Source organism: Manis pentadactyla, chromosome 4 (genome assembly GCF_030020395.1).
Source record: "Manis pentadactyla isolate mManPen7 chromosome 4, mManPen7.hap1, whole genome shotgun sequence".
Lineage (NCBI taxonomy): Eukaryota > Metazoa > Chordata > Mammalia > Pholidota > Manidae > Manis > Manis pentadactyla.
Window position 1 is genome coordinate 93351383 of NC_080022.1, and position 18139 is coordinate 93369521.

At 40.4% G+C, this 18139-nt stretch overlaps 1 protein-coding gene and 1 non-coding gene across 6 annotated transcripts in view; one reads left to right on the forward strand and one right to left on the reverse strand.

The window, feature by feature from the left end:
• Positions 1-2568: 2568 nt before the first annotated feature.
• LOC118917465 (U6 spliceosomal RNA) lies at positions 2569-2675 on the forward strand. Its single transcript, XR_005026809.1, has one exon. It is a non-coding gene; the product is annotated as a U6 spliceosomal RNA (small nuclear RNA).
• A 4311-nt stretch (positions 2676-6986) lies between these two features.
• Positions 6987-18139, reverse strand: part of VAV3 (vav guanine nucleotide exchange factor 3) — a 390975-nt gene continuing 379822 nt past the window's right edge. For all 5 annotated transcript variants that reach the window (XM_057500482.1, XM_057500481.1, XM_036895319.2 and 2 more), the window contains 2 exons: positions 9917-10068; positions 6987-9249 (listed from right to left, as the gene is read on the reverse strand). In XM_057500482.1, coding sequence (XP_057356465.1) covers positions 9208-9249; positions 9917-10068 — 194 coding nt within the window. In that variant the 3' untranslated portion in view covers positions 6987-9207. The remainder of the gene's footprint in view (positions 9250-9916; positions 10069-18139) is intronic.

Here is an 18139-nt window from a genome sequence, read left to right on the forward strand (position 1 = left end):
CTCTGCCCATTTGGCCTTCATTTACCCACCTTGATGCTGAGCAGGGAAGACCTTGGACACATTCTGCTGGGCCTCTCTCTGGCACTCTGTGCTGCACGCAATCCCTGCTCATCTCTGCTAAAGCCTTTATGTGTTTTAAGAAGCTAATAATCAGGGAATGTAAGAAAAAGAGCTGCTGTGGGTTGACCTGTGTCCCCACTCAAATTCATATGTTGAATTCCTAACACCCAGTGCCTCAAAAAAAAAAAATGGGGTTTTTGTAATTAAGATAAAGTCATACTGGAGAAGGGTGGGATTCTATTCCAATATGACTGGTATCTTCATGACAAGGGGATATGTGGACACACACAGAGAGAATGCCATGTGCAGATTAAAGTCACACAAACCCAGGAACAACTTCTTCCCTGGTGCCTTCTGAGGGAGCTGGGCTCCTCAGGTATCTCGATCTTGAAATCTTCTGGCCTCCAGAACTGTAAGACAATAAATTTCTGTCGCTTAAGCCACTTGGTTTATGGCACTTTGTTACAGCTGCCCTAGCAAACAGAGCAGGAGCTGCTACTGGAAGAATGGCAGCATGCTGATTTCACAGGCGTAGCTCCAGCACGCGGTGTGAGTGTCCTGATGGGCAGGCGGAGTCACCTCATGCCTCTGCTGAATGCCCTCCCACGGCTCTCATCTTCTGCTCTACTGGGGCTCTAAGACCCACCCCACGTCCCCAGGACGCCCTCAGGCCCAGTCTCCTATCACTCTCATCACTCACTCCAGCCACACTTGCCCCCAGCTGCTGTTCTCCAAGCACTAAGGAATTGGATATTCCTATTTTTTTCCTCTGCACTTAAATTTGGTTTTTGCTCAGAAAACTATTTCCTTGACCACCCTACATAGAATAACACTCTTTTCACTTATTTTTCTTTCTTTTTCCCTTCAGTAACACTTATCAGGACCTGACTTTATGTGTCTGTTTATTGCTTCTCTCCATCTGCAAGCATGAAGAATTTGTGTCGGGTTCATTGTATCTGCAAAGCCTGGAATGGTGGAGCACATCAGAGGAGCTCAATACCTAAGTGGTGAATGAATGAATGATTTGCCAGATACTTGGAGATTTTATCATTTTAAATTTTCAACAGCTATGTCCAAGGCCTGCCTGGTTGCTGTTTCCACTTTTCTGTTACTGTGAGATGGAACTCACTTCCTACATGTTTGAAAATGTTCCTTCTCCCTGCCTCTCCCTCTCCCAAGACTTTGTGCCTTGGGAAGGGCACTTCCTAAGTGAAAAAGATTTAAAAAATGAGCTCTTCTGGAGGACATTCATCTCATATTCACTTTTATCTTCTGAAGAACATGGCACCCAGTATATATTGATTTAAGGAATCTACAGGGCATCACTTTTTACAAAGAACTGAATTTTAGTCAAGCAAATTTCTCCAAAGTAACCCAGGCCCTTCAGATGGAGCTCCTAGTTGGCTTAAATGATCTTTCAATTTCCTCATCACAGAAAGCAGCTTCTAGAATAGCCCCAAGGATCCCTTCATCCTGGTATTCGTACCTTGTGTAATCCCCTCCCCTTGAGTATGAGCTGCAGTGACTCACTTCTAAGGAGTAGAATAGAATCATGGGTTCTCACTTAAGTTATAAAGAGACTAGCTTTCACCTGGAGTGCTCTCCGTCTCTCACTCTCGGTTGGCTCATTTTGGGAGAAACCAGCTGCCATGCAGTGAGGCAGCCATGTGCAGAGGCCCATGTAAGCAGGCTTGGCAGCAGATCCTTTCCCAGTTGAACCATGAGATGACTGCAGTCCTGGCTGACACTGTGACCAAAGCCTCATGGGAGACCCTGAGCCAGTAATACCTGGCTAATTTACTCCCCGATTCCTGACCCACAGCAACTGCAGGACACTAAATGTTTGTTGTCCTTGACTGCTAAGAGGAGTAATTTTTACATAGCAGTAGATAACTAATACACCATGCACCATGTTGGATTTGTGCTCCTAATACATCATTTTAAAAGTATTACTAATGTGAAAAATTATCTCAAGGTGTTTCTTCCAAAGGCTAATATATACACAGAAAAAAACATTTTTTTCACGTCTGAGTTAACTTCTAAAACTTGTAATATTTATTTTTGTATACATTAAAAATTGAGTGAAAATCTTAACTAAAAATTGTGGCCAAAACGTGAAACAAAAAACTCTCTTGTTTATACATCTCATTTCATCCTTAAAAGCCCTTTGAAATAAGATGATATCCTTGCCCCATTTTTCACTATAGAGAAACTGAGGAACAAACCATGTGAGCAATTCGCTCATGTCAGTGGGAGAGCCAGACAGTCTGCTTCTAAGGCTGAGGCTGCTTCTAGACAAAAAGGTCAAATATAATATTAAAACATGTCAAATCACCTTAAAAACAAGCCCTGGTACAGTACTTACTCAGCCAGGACTAGATCTTCATGATTAAGATGGGGTAGTATCCTTCTGTGATGAATTCTCCAAAGGATTAAATCAGATAAATGAGATAATATATGCCTAGTATACTGCTAGCACATATGAGCTCACACAAAAAGGAATGCCTAGTGCTCACTCCGTCAGGACGTATACTGAGATTGGAACGATACAGAGAAGATTAGCATGTCCCCTATGCAAGGATGACATGCAAATTCGTGGGGTGTTGCATGTTTTTAATGCAAACTAAAACCACAGTGAGGCATCACCTCACACCAGTTAGGATGGCCAACATCCAAAAGACAAGAAACAACAAATGCTGGCAAGGATGCAGAGAAATGGGAGCCCTCACATACTGTTGGTGGGAATGTAAATTTGTGCAACCACTGTGGAAAGCAGTATGGCGGTTCCTCAAAAAACTAAAAATAGAAATAGAAAATCCCAGGAATTCCACTCCTAGGAACTTAACCAAAGAAAACAAAATCCCTGATTCAAAAGATACATGCACCCTTATGCTTATCGCCACAGTATTTGCAATAGCCAAGATATGGAATATTATTCAGCCATAAAAAGAAAAGAAATCCTGCCATTTGCACCAATGTGAATGGATCTAGAGGGTATTAAGCTCAGTGAAATAATCTGGGTGGAGAAAGACAAATACCACATGATTTCACTTATTTGTAGACTATAAAAACAAAGCAAACCCAGAAGGAACAAAACAGCATTAGACTCAGACACTGAGAAGTGACTAGTGGTAAAGAGGGAGGAGTTGGGGTCGGGAGGAAGGTGAGGGGGATAAAGGGGCACAATAACTCTCAATCACAATATAAGTTGACCACAGGGACTGTTGAACGACTGCAATGTACACTGAAACTAACATACAATTGTATATTAACGATACTTTAATTTAAAAAAGGAATATCTAAATGAGGAGACAGATCCTAAATTATAATTTAAAAAAAACAAAAACAAAAGCCTGTCCTTTTCCAAGGAGAGGTCTTTCAAATCACTTGAAAATCCAAACACTGATGAGACTCCTGAGTTACTTTTAGGTTTATTGACACATTTCAATCTCATGAGCACATGCTGACAGCAAGAGGTGAAAGGCCGTGGCCCAGCTGCACTCCCCCTGACCTAGGATCTCCACAGCACAGAGGGCAGCTTTCCAGAGCAAGTCTCAGAAGGAAGGTCTTAGGAGTTGTAGAAATAATTCTGAAAAAAACAGAAGGCCCCATCACTACTGCACCACAGATGCACGTGAGGAGCATTTATGTGACTTGGAGCCAGGACACCTGGGTTTGAGTCTTTACTTTGCCAATAGTTTCAATCCGTGTGACCTGGGGCAAGTTGGGTCATCTTACCAAGCCTCAGTTTCTTCCTCTCTAAAATGAAAAAATAAGGTTATGCTGTTCCAGATTTGAAGAGACGAAGTATGTGAAAAGACTTTGTGAGCTGTAGATTGCAAGTGAAGAGATATTTATTTTTTACTACCATTGGCAGAAGGAAAATTTTTACTAAATGTATCTGTATTTCATTTGTATTTCTGCCACCTGTGGGTATGGAGCAGCAATAACTGAAATGCACTGCTGCTAAGGTGAGGTGCCTGGTGATGTCCAGAAGCACACGTGCCCAAACAATTCATTCAGAAAGAGGCTCATGACACCAGCCAGGAACTGGCCAGTCCCCAATGTGACCACAAGTGGCTGTGTCTTCTGAGGTTCAGTTATAGCCATCCACACAAAACTCAACTGTTAGAGTCAAAGGTTGTTTGTTCAGCCAGAGAAATCTGGAGTTAGTGTTCGCAGGTACCCGCACTCCACAAATATTCCCTGCTTCCTAGCACATGCGAGGGTAAGTGTTAATGGGTTACCACTGTGAATGAGGCATGCCACAGAACTGCCCTTGTGTCACTTACAGCCATGAGATGATGATACAAATACAACCAGGCAGATACTTGGCTTTCATAGCTGCTATTAGTGTATTTTAAAACTTCTACATTTTGATGAAGTCTTTACATTTCTTTATGCTGAACAATGAAGAACAACAGAATTTCACACAAGTGTGGTTCTAGGATGGCAGCAATAGAGTTCAGCCAGTTAACCTCCTTGTTTTCAGAGATGAAGACCCTATGTGCTTTGTCCAGGGTCCCTTGGCTAGAGAGAGGAGCCAAGGCTAGGCCAGCAGATGACGGGTTGGAAACACCAGCCACTCTGGAATTCATCTTCCTCCTACTCAGGACTCAATTGGACCCCAACGCCTCTTAGAGGTTGGGACATGATGTGACTTTTGTGTACATTCGATTTCTGCATTGAGGCCTTTTAAAGGCCTGAGTCCCTATAGTTGCCTAGAAATTCTGGAACTTTCTGACAAAAGCTAGAATCTAGAGTGCTTCAAATGGAGTTGTTCATTTTTAGTCATTATTTCTCCATTCCTAACTGATGGCGACTAACTAGAGACAGGATTCCTTTTTTATCATCTTTTTGGGACTTGTTCATTATTTACAATAAGATGCCTTCTGAAGTCTGCCAGACATGAGTGCATAACATTTCTAATCAGAGCCCAACCAATCCCAGAAAACTAGTTTCAATGAAAAATGAAGTGAATAATGGACGAAGTCTAAATGATTATGAGCTGAGTGAAAATTCCATTTCCCTGGTCAAAACAATGTGGAGCTGTTAAATTCAACTTCTGAGGCTGTTTGCAGGTTGCATATTAATCTTTCTGAACACACACCTTTTGTTTCATCTGTAATTTGAATGCTCAAAAATTAAACCATGTGTAAGAAACAAAGCTGTAGCCCTAGTAATCAAAATACAAGCTGCAAGTGCATAATTTATTTCCTGAGCATTTTATAGTTTATAAAGGGAAGGAGATTAGCAGTGCTTGAGTACCTACTATGTGCCAGGCTCTTTGCTGGGCATATTTTTCATGCATCATGGTTTATTCTTCACAACAGCCCTCTAAGACCCTTATAATTATCCTTTCATTACAGAAGAGGAGATCGATGCTCAGAAAAGTCAATGGCAGAGCTGGGATTTGAACCTAGGTCTGACTGGTGCTGAAACTCCCACGCTTCCTGACATCAAATGGTTTAATTTCCTTCTTAGAGAGACTGTGTCATTTACAATATGTAGAATTTCACTCCTTAATCCAATAAATGAGCCTGAATTATGCTAAAGAAATTCAAAGATTAACATGGCAATTACCCAAATTTGCCAGCTAATCCATCTGAGGATGACAGAAGTGATAACGATGACAAAAATGGCTTGGAGTAAGTCAGGCCCAGTGCCACTCTCTATGCATGATCTCAGCTGAGCCTCAGTACAACATCCTACGATGCAAGTGCTATCCCAAACCCACTGGCTGAGGCCCTGCATGGCAGGGGTGGGATATGAACCCAGGTACACAGTTGCCCTGCGGTTACCACTCTGCCGTGTGGCTGTCAAGGAGAACATAGCAGGGGACCCAGAGACTAATTATTGGCACATTTTATTTCAGTTACTTGATGGAAGACAAAATATGAAACTTGAACTTTATAAAGGAATATATTCCCATGTTAACAAATAAAGGAGGAGTTCTTATCAAAATTGGAAGTAGGATGGTGACGATCTGACACAAGTTCTGAAAATCACATAAATGTTAGTATGTTGAAGAGAAGGGATAAAACAAAGATACCAAAGGAATTGGCTCTTCAAGTAAAGGGACTAAGGGCTGGAAAACTCACCGTACTGTGATGGAAGAGGGGGCACTTTATATATCTGAGCACAGCTGGGCTTGTGATGTCAAACAGAAGCTACTCTTGTGGAACTGGCCTTCCCTGGTTCTTGGAAGGAACGGAATTCCACCCTCTTCCAGGCTGGCTGACCTCCCCACTGTGGGCAAACCGTGGGCCTGTTCTGTCAAAGAGAGCTTGTCCCCAAGTCTCTCTGGCTTAGCAGTTCATTATTTTCTGTGCAAAATTTGAATCGAAATAGAAAAAAAAATGTTTAATTTCTGACACCATTCTCTCTTGGTGTTCTCTGAGGTTTTCGTTTAGGAGGCAGGGATAGGAGAATGCTTCTGAATTCTGTGTTAACCTTTAGTTGTTTTCAATTACTGTTTTGCATCAAATAGTTTCTTTATGGCTCTGTAATGTTAGAAACATACCTAATCTCTCTCTTGACCCCATAAAGTGTGGCAGTACAGGGTAGTGGTTATACAGTTTCTGAAGCCAGACTGCCCAAGTCAGAACCCAGTTCTAACACCAACTGTATGATGTGGCCAAAGTGCAACCTCTTGAAATGCTTACATTTCTTCATCTGACAAATGGAGATGATATAGGGTTCTACCTTCTAGGGTTGTTGTAAATCAGTGCACATAAATCATTGTTTAGAACAATATGTGGCACATAGTGAGCATGTCAATAGATATTATATCTTATGGGTTACTGATCATAAGTTAGGCAGCAATACTGAGCTAAACCTGATCAAAATCAGGGCTAATATTCCCATGTTTATTATGAAGTTGATATTTGTTGATTTATGGAATCATTCAATGGGAAGACTCCAACTCTCAAGAAATCAATTTAATGCAAGTAGTAACTATTTATTGTATTGACATATTTACAAAATATTACAAAGTGAAATACCACTCTAATTCACCATATTACACAAGGGCTGCATTCAGACAGGCAAGACAAAGTATATGGAAAAACATTTACTTCTGTCTTTGGTATTAGAAATCTACACAGGTCTGCAGCATTTAAGTTTCCAGTACAAAGTATTCAACATAGACAAAGATGTAATCAGTAATGTCATGAAAAGGGGCTCTAATATCCTCTGCGAGGAAACCCTCAGGTCCATGAAATGCAACAGGAAGACCAAATACCATTTTTAAGGGAGGGAGCCTGTTGGCTAAAATAACAATAAAAGAAACAATATGAGTTGCAATGCTGTACACAGGAGTGTTTCAATTTGTGTGATGCTGCTCTCTCCGAAACAGCATCTGGTTGACAGTAAAAGACAAAACATCCTGAGACACAGTGTAGTAGATACAACTTTACAGGGAAGAATCCACTCCAAGGGGATGCCTTGAAGGTATAACTTCACTGCACAGAACATTTTATAAAGCTCATTTTCACGATCATTTACACATATACAAAAGCTTAACTGGCTTTAACAAATAATTTTTCTAAGACACAATCACAGTTTACATAATTCTGAGGTAAAGGTCCTGAATCTATCTTTTTACAAGAAGTCCTAGCTCACAGGGGTCTCTAGAGGGAATGTGTCCACTGAACATCAAGTTCTGGCACTCAAGCGGGCTGGGGAGCAGTCAGACCACGCCCACCTCAGTTCAGAGATGATCCAAAATTTCAGAACACAATATTCCTAGTCTGACTCTATTAAGTTAATGCTTCTACTGTTTTGTTTTCTTCAAATATGAAACATTCTCTGAATCTTGTCAGAACACGATTTCTGCTATGGAGAAAATATTTCATCAGGAAAGGGCCAAGTTAGTGTCTTAACTTGACTGTCTTGAATGGGGACTCTGTGTATCCCAGGAAGAACATATTTAGGCTCCTCACATAAAAAGTGAAGGCTTGGTCAAATAAATAGCACTGCAAAACTGGTCTTCCACCAGTTAATACCCAGCCAGAATGGGCCTGGAGATGGGAAGACCCTGGTGAGAGCTGGGAGCCCACAGGAAATAAGAGCAGAAAAGCCTTAGAGACCCACCCGCCTCAGAAATGCATATAGGACCCAGCTGTGCTTTCCTTCCAACATCCTCACAAAGTTGTTGGCACTACTGAAAGTACTGCAGGAAAATGTGAGAATCAGCAAATTGGTAGGAAGTCTTTTTTGGGGGTAGGAAAAGGCATGAGTTAACAGATGTTGCTTCTATAAAATGACTCGTTATAAATTACAGCCCTTGATCTGTTTCTGTAAACACCACCACCTTACTAAGATCACTTGCAACTAGCTATCATACGCCCAGCCAAGATCATTTCATAAAATGAGGTACTCCATTTCCACAACTCTGCAAAATCACGAAGGTTGTGAAGACTTAATATGAAGCCCCTCTCTTTTATGTCTTGGTTTTTTTTTTTTCTTTTCATAAGGAAGTTTTGCAAATACAGCAGGACATCAAATGAATAATTAAAACCCCTCTGGGATATAGCACTCTTGAGGCAAACCTGAGCATTTGCCTCTTATAATTTATCATGAGTTACATCTGGGGGTAAAAAGCGTCTGCCAGGCAATGAGTCACCTTGTGAGGCAATTTAAGACAAGTAATGCTGGACCTTTCCAGTAAGCCACCCAAGTGGTGGAATTCCAATTTTCCTTCATGCTGGGAAAGCAAAATTAAACTTCTGCTCCTTTGTACCATCAAAAATTCTGGTGAATGGCACGTGAGAAGAAAATAAATACGTGTGAAACGTTTACTAATGGCTGGCATTCATGGGGTCTGACCGGATGAGGTAAAAAGAAACATGAACCAATGCATTTGTAGGGCTCTTCTGGGAAGAAAAGCTTTCGGCTTTGCGCTGGTCCCCAACAATGACAGACTGGCAGGCTGCTTCTTGCACAGCTCTAGGCAAGCCATTAATCTGTCAGTACCAGCATCTTTAGAAATCCCAGCATTAAGACTTAGAAGGAAATAGGAGGGAGGATGTTGAATAGCCAGAAATGCAGCTTTTTAAACACTTCAATTAATTCATAATGCTGTGCAGGCTTCTGTTTATCTCTTCTCTGAAATGTCTGGTGCAGGGTGAAACGCTGGATTGGAATTTACTCATCCTCTTCCACATACGTGGATGGAAACCAGCCCACCTGAAAAAGAAAAGCAACCGACATAGCAACATGGTTTTGCATCTGGTGCTTCAAAGGCTTCTACAAGCAGATCGTGTCGTTTCCATGATATCCTGAGTAAGCTGGGGGCTTATGCCCAATGCGGGTGAAGAAGATTGGTTTAACTCACTGCTCCTAGAAGCCTAATAGACTGAGTGACAGAGACAGAGAAATCAAATAAGCCAAAACAGTGTTCTGATCTCCTAGCGCACAAATAAATACGTAAATTAAGAGTGTGGTGCGGGCCTCTACTACTGAATGTTCCCCATTTCTGCTACAGAATAGGATGTAGACACAAAGGTACTACATCCCATTCTTACCACTTTAGATCAGCAGCTCTTACAGCTATTTTGTACTCCATATAAAGTTTATGGTGCTGAGGCTTAGAGACTAAAACAAACTGAGACACTCCTCAAACCTAAACCTTTTCCAAACAGGAAGCTGTCAAGCTTAACCAAGTGAACTTATGCCACTGTGATATTCATTCAACACATTTCTCTTGAGTGCCTGTTTTCAGTAAGGAACACCACCGGTCTCCAGAGCCAGGGCTCTGTGGGGTGAAGGCTGCGACGCAGTCTCGGGGCTTCTGCCCAGCCCAGATGGGCACCAACAACTGTCCCATCCCCTCCCCTCACGAGGGACAACTCACCCTGCCATTTACTTCCCCTCTCCACCAGCCATTGGCGCTCATCTTCGTGTAAATCTTCACCACATCTCCTTTCAACAAGGACAATTCCCGCATGTCTCTTGCACAGAAGTCATACCGCGCGATGGCAATGCCCAGAACTCTCGGACTTAGCACTGTGAAGACAGGATGGGCGGTCAGAGCTGACGTGCACTTTAACCACTGCAAGAACCTAATCAGATGACCGTTACAGATGCTATCAAAATGCACAGCCGTGATTTCATTACAGACTAGTGATAATGGCAGAGGAGCTTGAAAGCAGCAGAATTGCTGTTTCAATTCAGTCACATGTCAAGTTCAAGTCATGAAGTTTAAAAAACTATTGTTCTATTTTCACATTCTTCATAAGAATTTTAAAACAGCATCTAGTTTTTGTGAAAAAAAAAAAAAAAAGGTTCATATCTAAGTTACTATCCGAGGAGACAGAATCTAGCTAGCGTCAATTTCCTGTTGATGGCACAATACTCTATTTCTAACTAGATCCTCTCAGGGGAAACCTTTACCTTTCTGTTGTAACTTTTTTGACTAAGTCTCAAAACACCCACACTTGTTCTTGGACTCTCCTGTGGAATCCACGTCATCATTTCTAGTTAAATGGCATTTCTGCCCCCAACTAGCCTTTCTTGTTAAAACTACTTGGGGGTAAAGTCAGTTATTGTTTCAGATATAATTTCACTTATGTGAAGAAGCTTAAATCAGGTTTCACAGAAAGAACATGTAAACACCATCCGTTTATCTTTTTTCAAACAAATAAAATGCTTTATAGAAAACCTTCACTGAAATATGTAATCAAAAACAAGATGTTAGGGTGTTCATCTATATGCAGATTTTTCTTTGTTTCCACGTTGAGAGAGGCGCTAACTTACACCTTGCTCTCACCTGCCCTGGCCCAAAAGGAAAACTCGTACCAAGCTGTCCCTTTATTTGTCTCTAGTGTTTCATAACACACTGTGTATTAACTTCTCTACCTGTTGCTCCTTGGGGTTATAAACTGTTTTCAATTACATGTTCAGTGATTCTGAGAATCACTCATCTGGGGCTGGTGGAACTTTATAAACCTTAAATGGCAGAGGAACTTAAGCATAAGAAAAACAAAACAAATGGGAAATGCCATCTATCTGTATTTTTAACAGTTCTCAGTGCCCAGGCAGCCACAGGTTACGACTTGTGTTACTCAGGAAGAGCCTGCCCACTTGGAGACAGCAAACTCTGGCCTATTATTCAGGACTTTGCAATGAAAGAAATATTCTTAGTCTCCAGGTGTCCATCATAAGATAAACGAATAGCAATGGTGTAGATTTCAGAACTGTAAAGGGAGTAAAAATAGGTCATTTTATTTTACTGTTCTGACACAAACCACTCTAATAGTTTTCTTCTGAAAAACGTCCCATTATGGGGGCATTACTCTTAGAGTCAGTGCACAGAAAACACCACTATGATGGAATGACCCAATCATCCACTTAACTGTGAACCTCGTGCAGTCTCTTAACCCTTCTAGGCCACTTTTCTCCACCTATAAAATGAAAGGGCCATACTAGATGACTCCGAAAATCCCTTCTATTACTAAATTTTATGAGTCCATGGGGACTTACAGGTTAATTTTTTTAAATTTGTAACACAACATATTTTATCTAGCCATGGTGTACTCCCCTGCATGTCACACTGACAGCTATTAAGTTTTCTGGCTAATGAAAGAAATCAAGACCAGAATGTCTGTGTACAAACTGATAGGCATGGTCATCCTTTCAAACAGTCTTATGTTTGGAGAAAAAGTTGGTATTCTAGTTCTGTATTTTTTCTTAGTGGAAATGCATAAACACTGGTTTTTCTCAATTAAAATGTGTGATCCTAAAGAAAAGTTGTAATTTTTAGAGAATGCTTCCTCCCCTCCTTTATACATTTGACCTCCATTCTTTTCTAACCTCTCCCCACAGATAAAATAGAAAATGTCTTCCTGAAAAACATAGGATGAACACACACCCACAACTGGAGGCGTGAAATGTCATGACAAACAATGACTTCATGACAGAGAACAGGGAAGTGCATGGTGGGAATGTGAGTCTAGGGGACCGTTTGTGAGGAGATGTATCTAGATGAGAAGCCATACATAGTAGTCAAAATATTTCATTTGCAAACAGAAGCAAGTTAAAAAGACACATAAAAGCAATGAAGCAGTACCTGACCAGAAAGGAGTGGAAGATGGGGGAACAAAGCTGTAGTCTGGTGGAGTTACAAAAGAAAGCCCACAGAACAAAGAAGGGGCTTAGAGAAAGAAAGAAAAAGAGAAGCAAAAGACATTTAGGTATTGGCAAAAAATACTGCAACACAACTATTTTGCTGTCTATAATCACAAGAAAATTGTCATACCAAGCTGGAATATCAAGTTTGCTTTCCCCCACTTCTCTCCTATCACCATTGCTGGATGATAAACTTGCCAGATTTTTACATTTTGATTGACGTTAGTTTTACAGTTCAGAGCTATCCATCCTCTTACAGGAGAACACAGCATACGCACTCCATGTTGCCATCTTTCCCCGTCCATCCAAGGATGGACTTCTCCTCTTGATGTGGGGCACAATTCCCGTTTTGTTGTATCAGTGGAAAGAGGAGTCCTGTAAATGCTTCCCATAAAATATGCTTCCCATCAAAACTGATATAAAGACTTAAAAGCCTCCAGGGTGGTGTCAACAAAACATGCAGGGTTCATCAAAAATTTGGGAAAATCACTTACACAAGTTGTTAGGAAATATCCCCACTCCCAACCAAACATGCACACGCTTGCCTATTACCAGAAATAAAATGAAAACCACTCTGAATCTTATCATATCTGGAAAAAAAGTAAATATATTTCCAAATTGTAGGAATGTACAGAAAAGTTCTATGCATTTGGATGCCCCAAAACTTTGCACTTTACTTTTAGCAGTCAGGGCTAGAAGTTATCAAATGGCTCTGAAGTGTCAGATGCCATGCTCAGTGTTTTATATTCAACATTTCATTTAGTCATCACAACAACTCAAAGAGGAAGGTACTATTTCCCCTTATATTTGAGAATAAACCTAGATTCAAAGCCAGGCAGTATGAACCCAGGGTCCAGGCTTCATAACTGTGACCCTGCTCTGCACCCACCACTTTGCTTCGGGTACCTCTGCAGGCAGATCTAAACTCCACCTGCTGATACCATGGAGCCATTGCGATGGAAAAGGGAAGCATGGTTATCAATTTTCTCCCAGTATTTGTGCTCCCCTTCATTAATAGGTTGCTCGGCGGGCTATGTTTGCCCAGAAGGAAACTGATGTTTCTGTCTTCTTGTAGGTCGGCACAGCTGTACGCCTGAGCTCCTGCCACTGGGGCAGGAGCACACGGGTCTTAAGGCAGCTTCTGGTACCTTTCCTGGCAAGGAAGCTGGTACATGCCTCTGACCTTTTTATTCCTATTTTCTCCATCTTGGTCCATGAGAAGGAAGGCCCCACCTTAAGGACGGCAGAGCAGGAGCCTGATGGAACCTGGGTCACTGAGGACCTTATGGAAGAGAGATGACCTGCCCTGCTCCATGGCCCGGGACTGATTACCTCTAGATTTATATGGGGAAGAGATAAATATCTATCCTGTTTAAAGCGAAGGTTTTTAGTTCCTGTTACTTGTCCCTTGACCTAATCTAAACTGTAACAAAAAGCTTTCTTATAACCAAGGATGTGGTGTAAGTGGGAAAGCAAGTGGGAAATGAGTCCTTACAATCTTCCAATCGATTCTGCCTCTTTCCAGGCCCCTGCTCGCTTTGAGAGCCATAGAATTCTTTCAGTTAATACTCTTGTCAGGAAAGGCTTCTAGGGATATCTAAGAATAACAGTAGCTCATTAAGGGGCTTCCCAGATACCACCAAGTCTGCTGGCCAAGGGAATTGGAGAGCATTCATCTGTTCTTGGAACCATGGACCTTAGAGCCCTCACATATGCACTGATGTGTCCACAACACTCTTCTCGAGAATGACCTCACATATTTACTTTTAACCTACTCTGAAGTATATCCTTGTTGATAATGTTCTTTTCTAACCCATTGCATATTCCACACTACATTTTTTAAATTTTAAAATGCATTTGTACATGCCATTAGAATTAATTTTACAGTCTGTCTGATTCATTTGTTGCCATGCAATATAACTGGTTTGTTTTAATTTCCTTGAGATCATGCTATACCCACTATTAGAGAAGGGGGGACAGAAATGCCATTGTTATTTTAATGAGGAAAATGGCATACACTTAACTCTATTATTGGCAGACAATCTGGTTTCAAGATCCCATGTCTGTGAGAACTTAAATTAGAAACCCTCACTTGACACATTATTTCTGGCAGGTATCAGAATTTTCTCTTTAACTGTTTTCTAAGGGTCCATCCTTCATTCTTTCTCTGGGATTATTTTATCTATTAAGTAATTTAAAAAATGGCTGTATCTATCTAAAACTTCTAATGAAGGTAATATAAGTCAAGAATCTAAAATATAACAGGAGGCAAGTTAGCTCTAGAAAGAAGAAATGAGAAATTAATGAAAACACAATTAAATACAATTTAAATAATCTCAACAATAGGTAAGTAAGTTAGATCAGATAATTTGTCTCTCATCTTAAAATATCTAACATTTCTGAATGTGGATAATGCCTCGCCAAAGGACCTGAACCTCTGTTTCAAATACATAATATCAGCATGCTATCCCTCTCTCTTACCTAAGCCTAAAAGGGTTATATTCATTTGCATTCATGTCAAGTAGCTACAATTAAAATCTTAAATCTCGCCTTGGTTCCTCTGCTGGCTTCTCGGGAAATTAATTTTTTTCCTTAGTGAATGGAACAGATTCTTGGATAAGCCTCGGCTTCTCACCTGAATTCTAGTCTGTGATTTCCAAAGTTTTCATGACACTGCCATGAGGGACAACCATTACCTCTGATGAAATGTGTCTGAAATAAAATCACCGTCTTCCTCCCTATAATCTAACCTTCCACATTTCTGTTCTTTTTTTTAAATGACTGCTTTATTCTCTTTGCAAACCATCCTTGCAAAGTCAGCATGCTCTTTGGCTCTTCCTGTTCACTCTCTTCTTCCTCTGAAATATGAAGTTATTCCTACACTGAGTTCCCAGCTCCACCACCCAGTCAGACTCATGTCATCTGTAAACTAAGATAACTGCCCCCCAATTGGTCTTCTTGCTTTCTATTTTCTTTCTTTCCATTATATTCTAAATACAGCCTTGCAGCTACTCCCATAAATATGGATTCATCACGCCTTTTCCTTGATCTGAAATCCAAGGCAATTCATAGTCTGGCCGTACCATTTTCTAACCAAATCTTCTATCACTTTCCCATACAAATCCTAATACCCCTGGGCCCTCAGCTTCAGTTTCAGCTCAAACTTCTGCTCCTTCTGGAATGCTGCTCCTTCACCTTGCCTCTGCTAACCTCAACCGTCTTGTTTCTAAAGCTCAGTTTTGATCCTTACACAAGCCTTCCCTAACCAGTCCAGACAATGCTTGTTCCCATCCCTGCCCCTCCTGGCCATCTGTTAGGGGCTTACACCATGGAACTCCTGGCTCTACTATTTAATTACTTTGTGTGTTTCTGGGTTGTGTCCCCAATTAGAAGTTGACTCTGGAGAGCAGGGGCCAGTTCTTGTACTGCTTCCACACCCCCACAATTCAGGCCAGTGCTAAGCCACATGGAGCTGCTGATTGACAAGTAGCTCAGCAGGGTATTTAATTTTGCAGGCTCCTTGGGTCTCTTCTTTCTACTCATTTAGCTCATCTTCTGCTCACTTCACTGCTCAAAAAGACTTCCAGTAAAAGCTAGCATGGCACAAAGGAAAGAATGTGAAATACATTCAGGGTTTATTCCCTAGGATCCCTGAGAGCCATAATCTATCAATGATATTCCTACAGTAACTGTAATTTTTTCTGAGATGCTGAACAGCTGTTAAATACTATATGTCTCTTGGCCATGTTGTAGGACTGAGGAATCTCCTTAGAAGTAAAAGGTTAATCTGTTTCTCCTGCCACCCAGTGCATGGCTCTCAGCCAAACACTTTAAGGATGGGTAGGGATGCTTTCTGCTTTTCTACACATTGTAACAGGACTTATTGTTGCCACTCTTCCTAGACATCAATTTTCACTGCCTTTGGGTTCTTAAATTCTTGTGACCTAGCAAAGTAGCATTTGAACACCTGCAACCTATGGAGACAAGAGTATAAGATAACATGTTTCCCTAGGAAAGTGTGGATTTAAAGCTAAGATGCAAGCACTGTCAGAAAAAGGTATTTGAGAAAGAAATATTTTGTGAAATGGTTTACTTACAAAACCTATTTACATCCTTACTGAGAATACATCCAACCTATTTCTGTACCCATATATAGATTCATGTTTTTCTTCATCAAACTCCTGCTGTACCAAGATGCCATTAATGTAAGAATTATTGGGTGCATATCCTGGAATGGAATTAGAAATAGCTGGGTAACAGTGACATTCAAATAAAAATGTTGGGGGTGATTATAATTTTCTGCCCCTTTCACTTCCTGGCCTAATATTCACTTCACCACCTAATACTGTAGATAGCCTACCTGCTTGTACATCACTTTATTTTGGGAAGCTTTTTAAAAGAACTCTTTAATTCATATCTGTAGATCTACTGAGACAATATGAAATCTATGTTGCAACCTTTTTCACTGAAGTAAAACTTCCACAGAAGTTAAGAACTTAACTGTTCTCTTTCTCAAACACTTTCAACTCCTGTTTAGCTCTGACAAAGGAGAACCTTGCCAGAGAGACCACCACACTCAGGAGGGTCTCTCTGGTTATTTTTCACACGATACCTAGCACTCCATCGGGCTGATGTTCATGGAACATTAGCAAATAAATGGCTTATAGCTTATGGACTTATTATTTTTCATTAAGAACTACTAAGAATACAGTCAAATATTATTTATCAATTTTTCCAAGTTAAATAAACAAGACCCAAAGTACTGACACTCTCTAACTAAAACAGAAGTTATCTGTTAAATAAGTAGACTGGAAATAGAAGCTATCAGCACAGTCATAATCAACTAATTGGCAAATCATTAGTAAATATTATTCAGTTCTGAGACTTGACTGAGGAGACAGAGCCACAGAAGACAGAAATGTGTCAATTATAAAAAGAACAGTGTTTACAGCTGAATGAAAAAATACTAGTGAATTGGTATCTGGCGTCTATACTTATGTTGCCAAGGTTAACTGAGCATTGATTTGAAGTTTTATGTTCTGCCTTGATTAGGCTATTCATGTTCATGAGCAAGGGAAAACCTACTCCATTTTCAGTAACATTGGACGTCTGTATACAGGAGACACCAAGCTCAATCAACAGTCTCCCTTAAAGTACTGGTTATCAAGTCACAAAGTGTTTCTCAACTGCCACTTAATTATCTATTACAGGTGTAACTGAACAAGACCCTAAGCAAGTGCTAATTATTCTCTGGGATAGAAATTACCTAATGCTCAGCTTTAAGTTATAACAACCATACATGATCACACTTAATTATATAACAAAAAGTTGTTAGTAAAAGTATCAGGCAGTTGGTCCAATGGTACTGTCATCAATAGTGATCCCTGTGAGTCCACTGCCCAGCAGTGGCTTACAGCTTCTCCCAAGAACTATGTTCCCCTGTGTGATGCTTTGATGAGCAATCCAATAGGTTCTTTCTACCAAGAAGGTCTACAGATGGCCTAGCAGTAGAGGACATGCTGAGAATTTAATGAATGCATAATTTGTGATCTTAATCTGGTTTTATTTTAGAACTTAGTCATGTCTTCTTAGACTCCCAGCAACATTCATAGACATAATACCAAATATCTGCTCCCCCATCTCCCTCAAATGCTTAGTGTTTATTCTACATTTTATATATTGTCACTGAAAAAACTAGGATTAACACAGATTGGTTTCATTTAGTTTAATGCTGACATCTAGTAAATGGACAAATTTCCTTCAACCTGAAATTCAAAGATATAACAAAGAAAACATATATCTAGAATTATTGGAGAGAATAAACAGCTAATCTGTATTCAGTGCTGCTCAGTGTAAATGTATAAAGCCATTTACATAAAAAAATGAGTATAAGGCTGTTCCTATTGTTATGGAAAATGAGATCATTTTTTATTTCTAGGGATTTCAGATT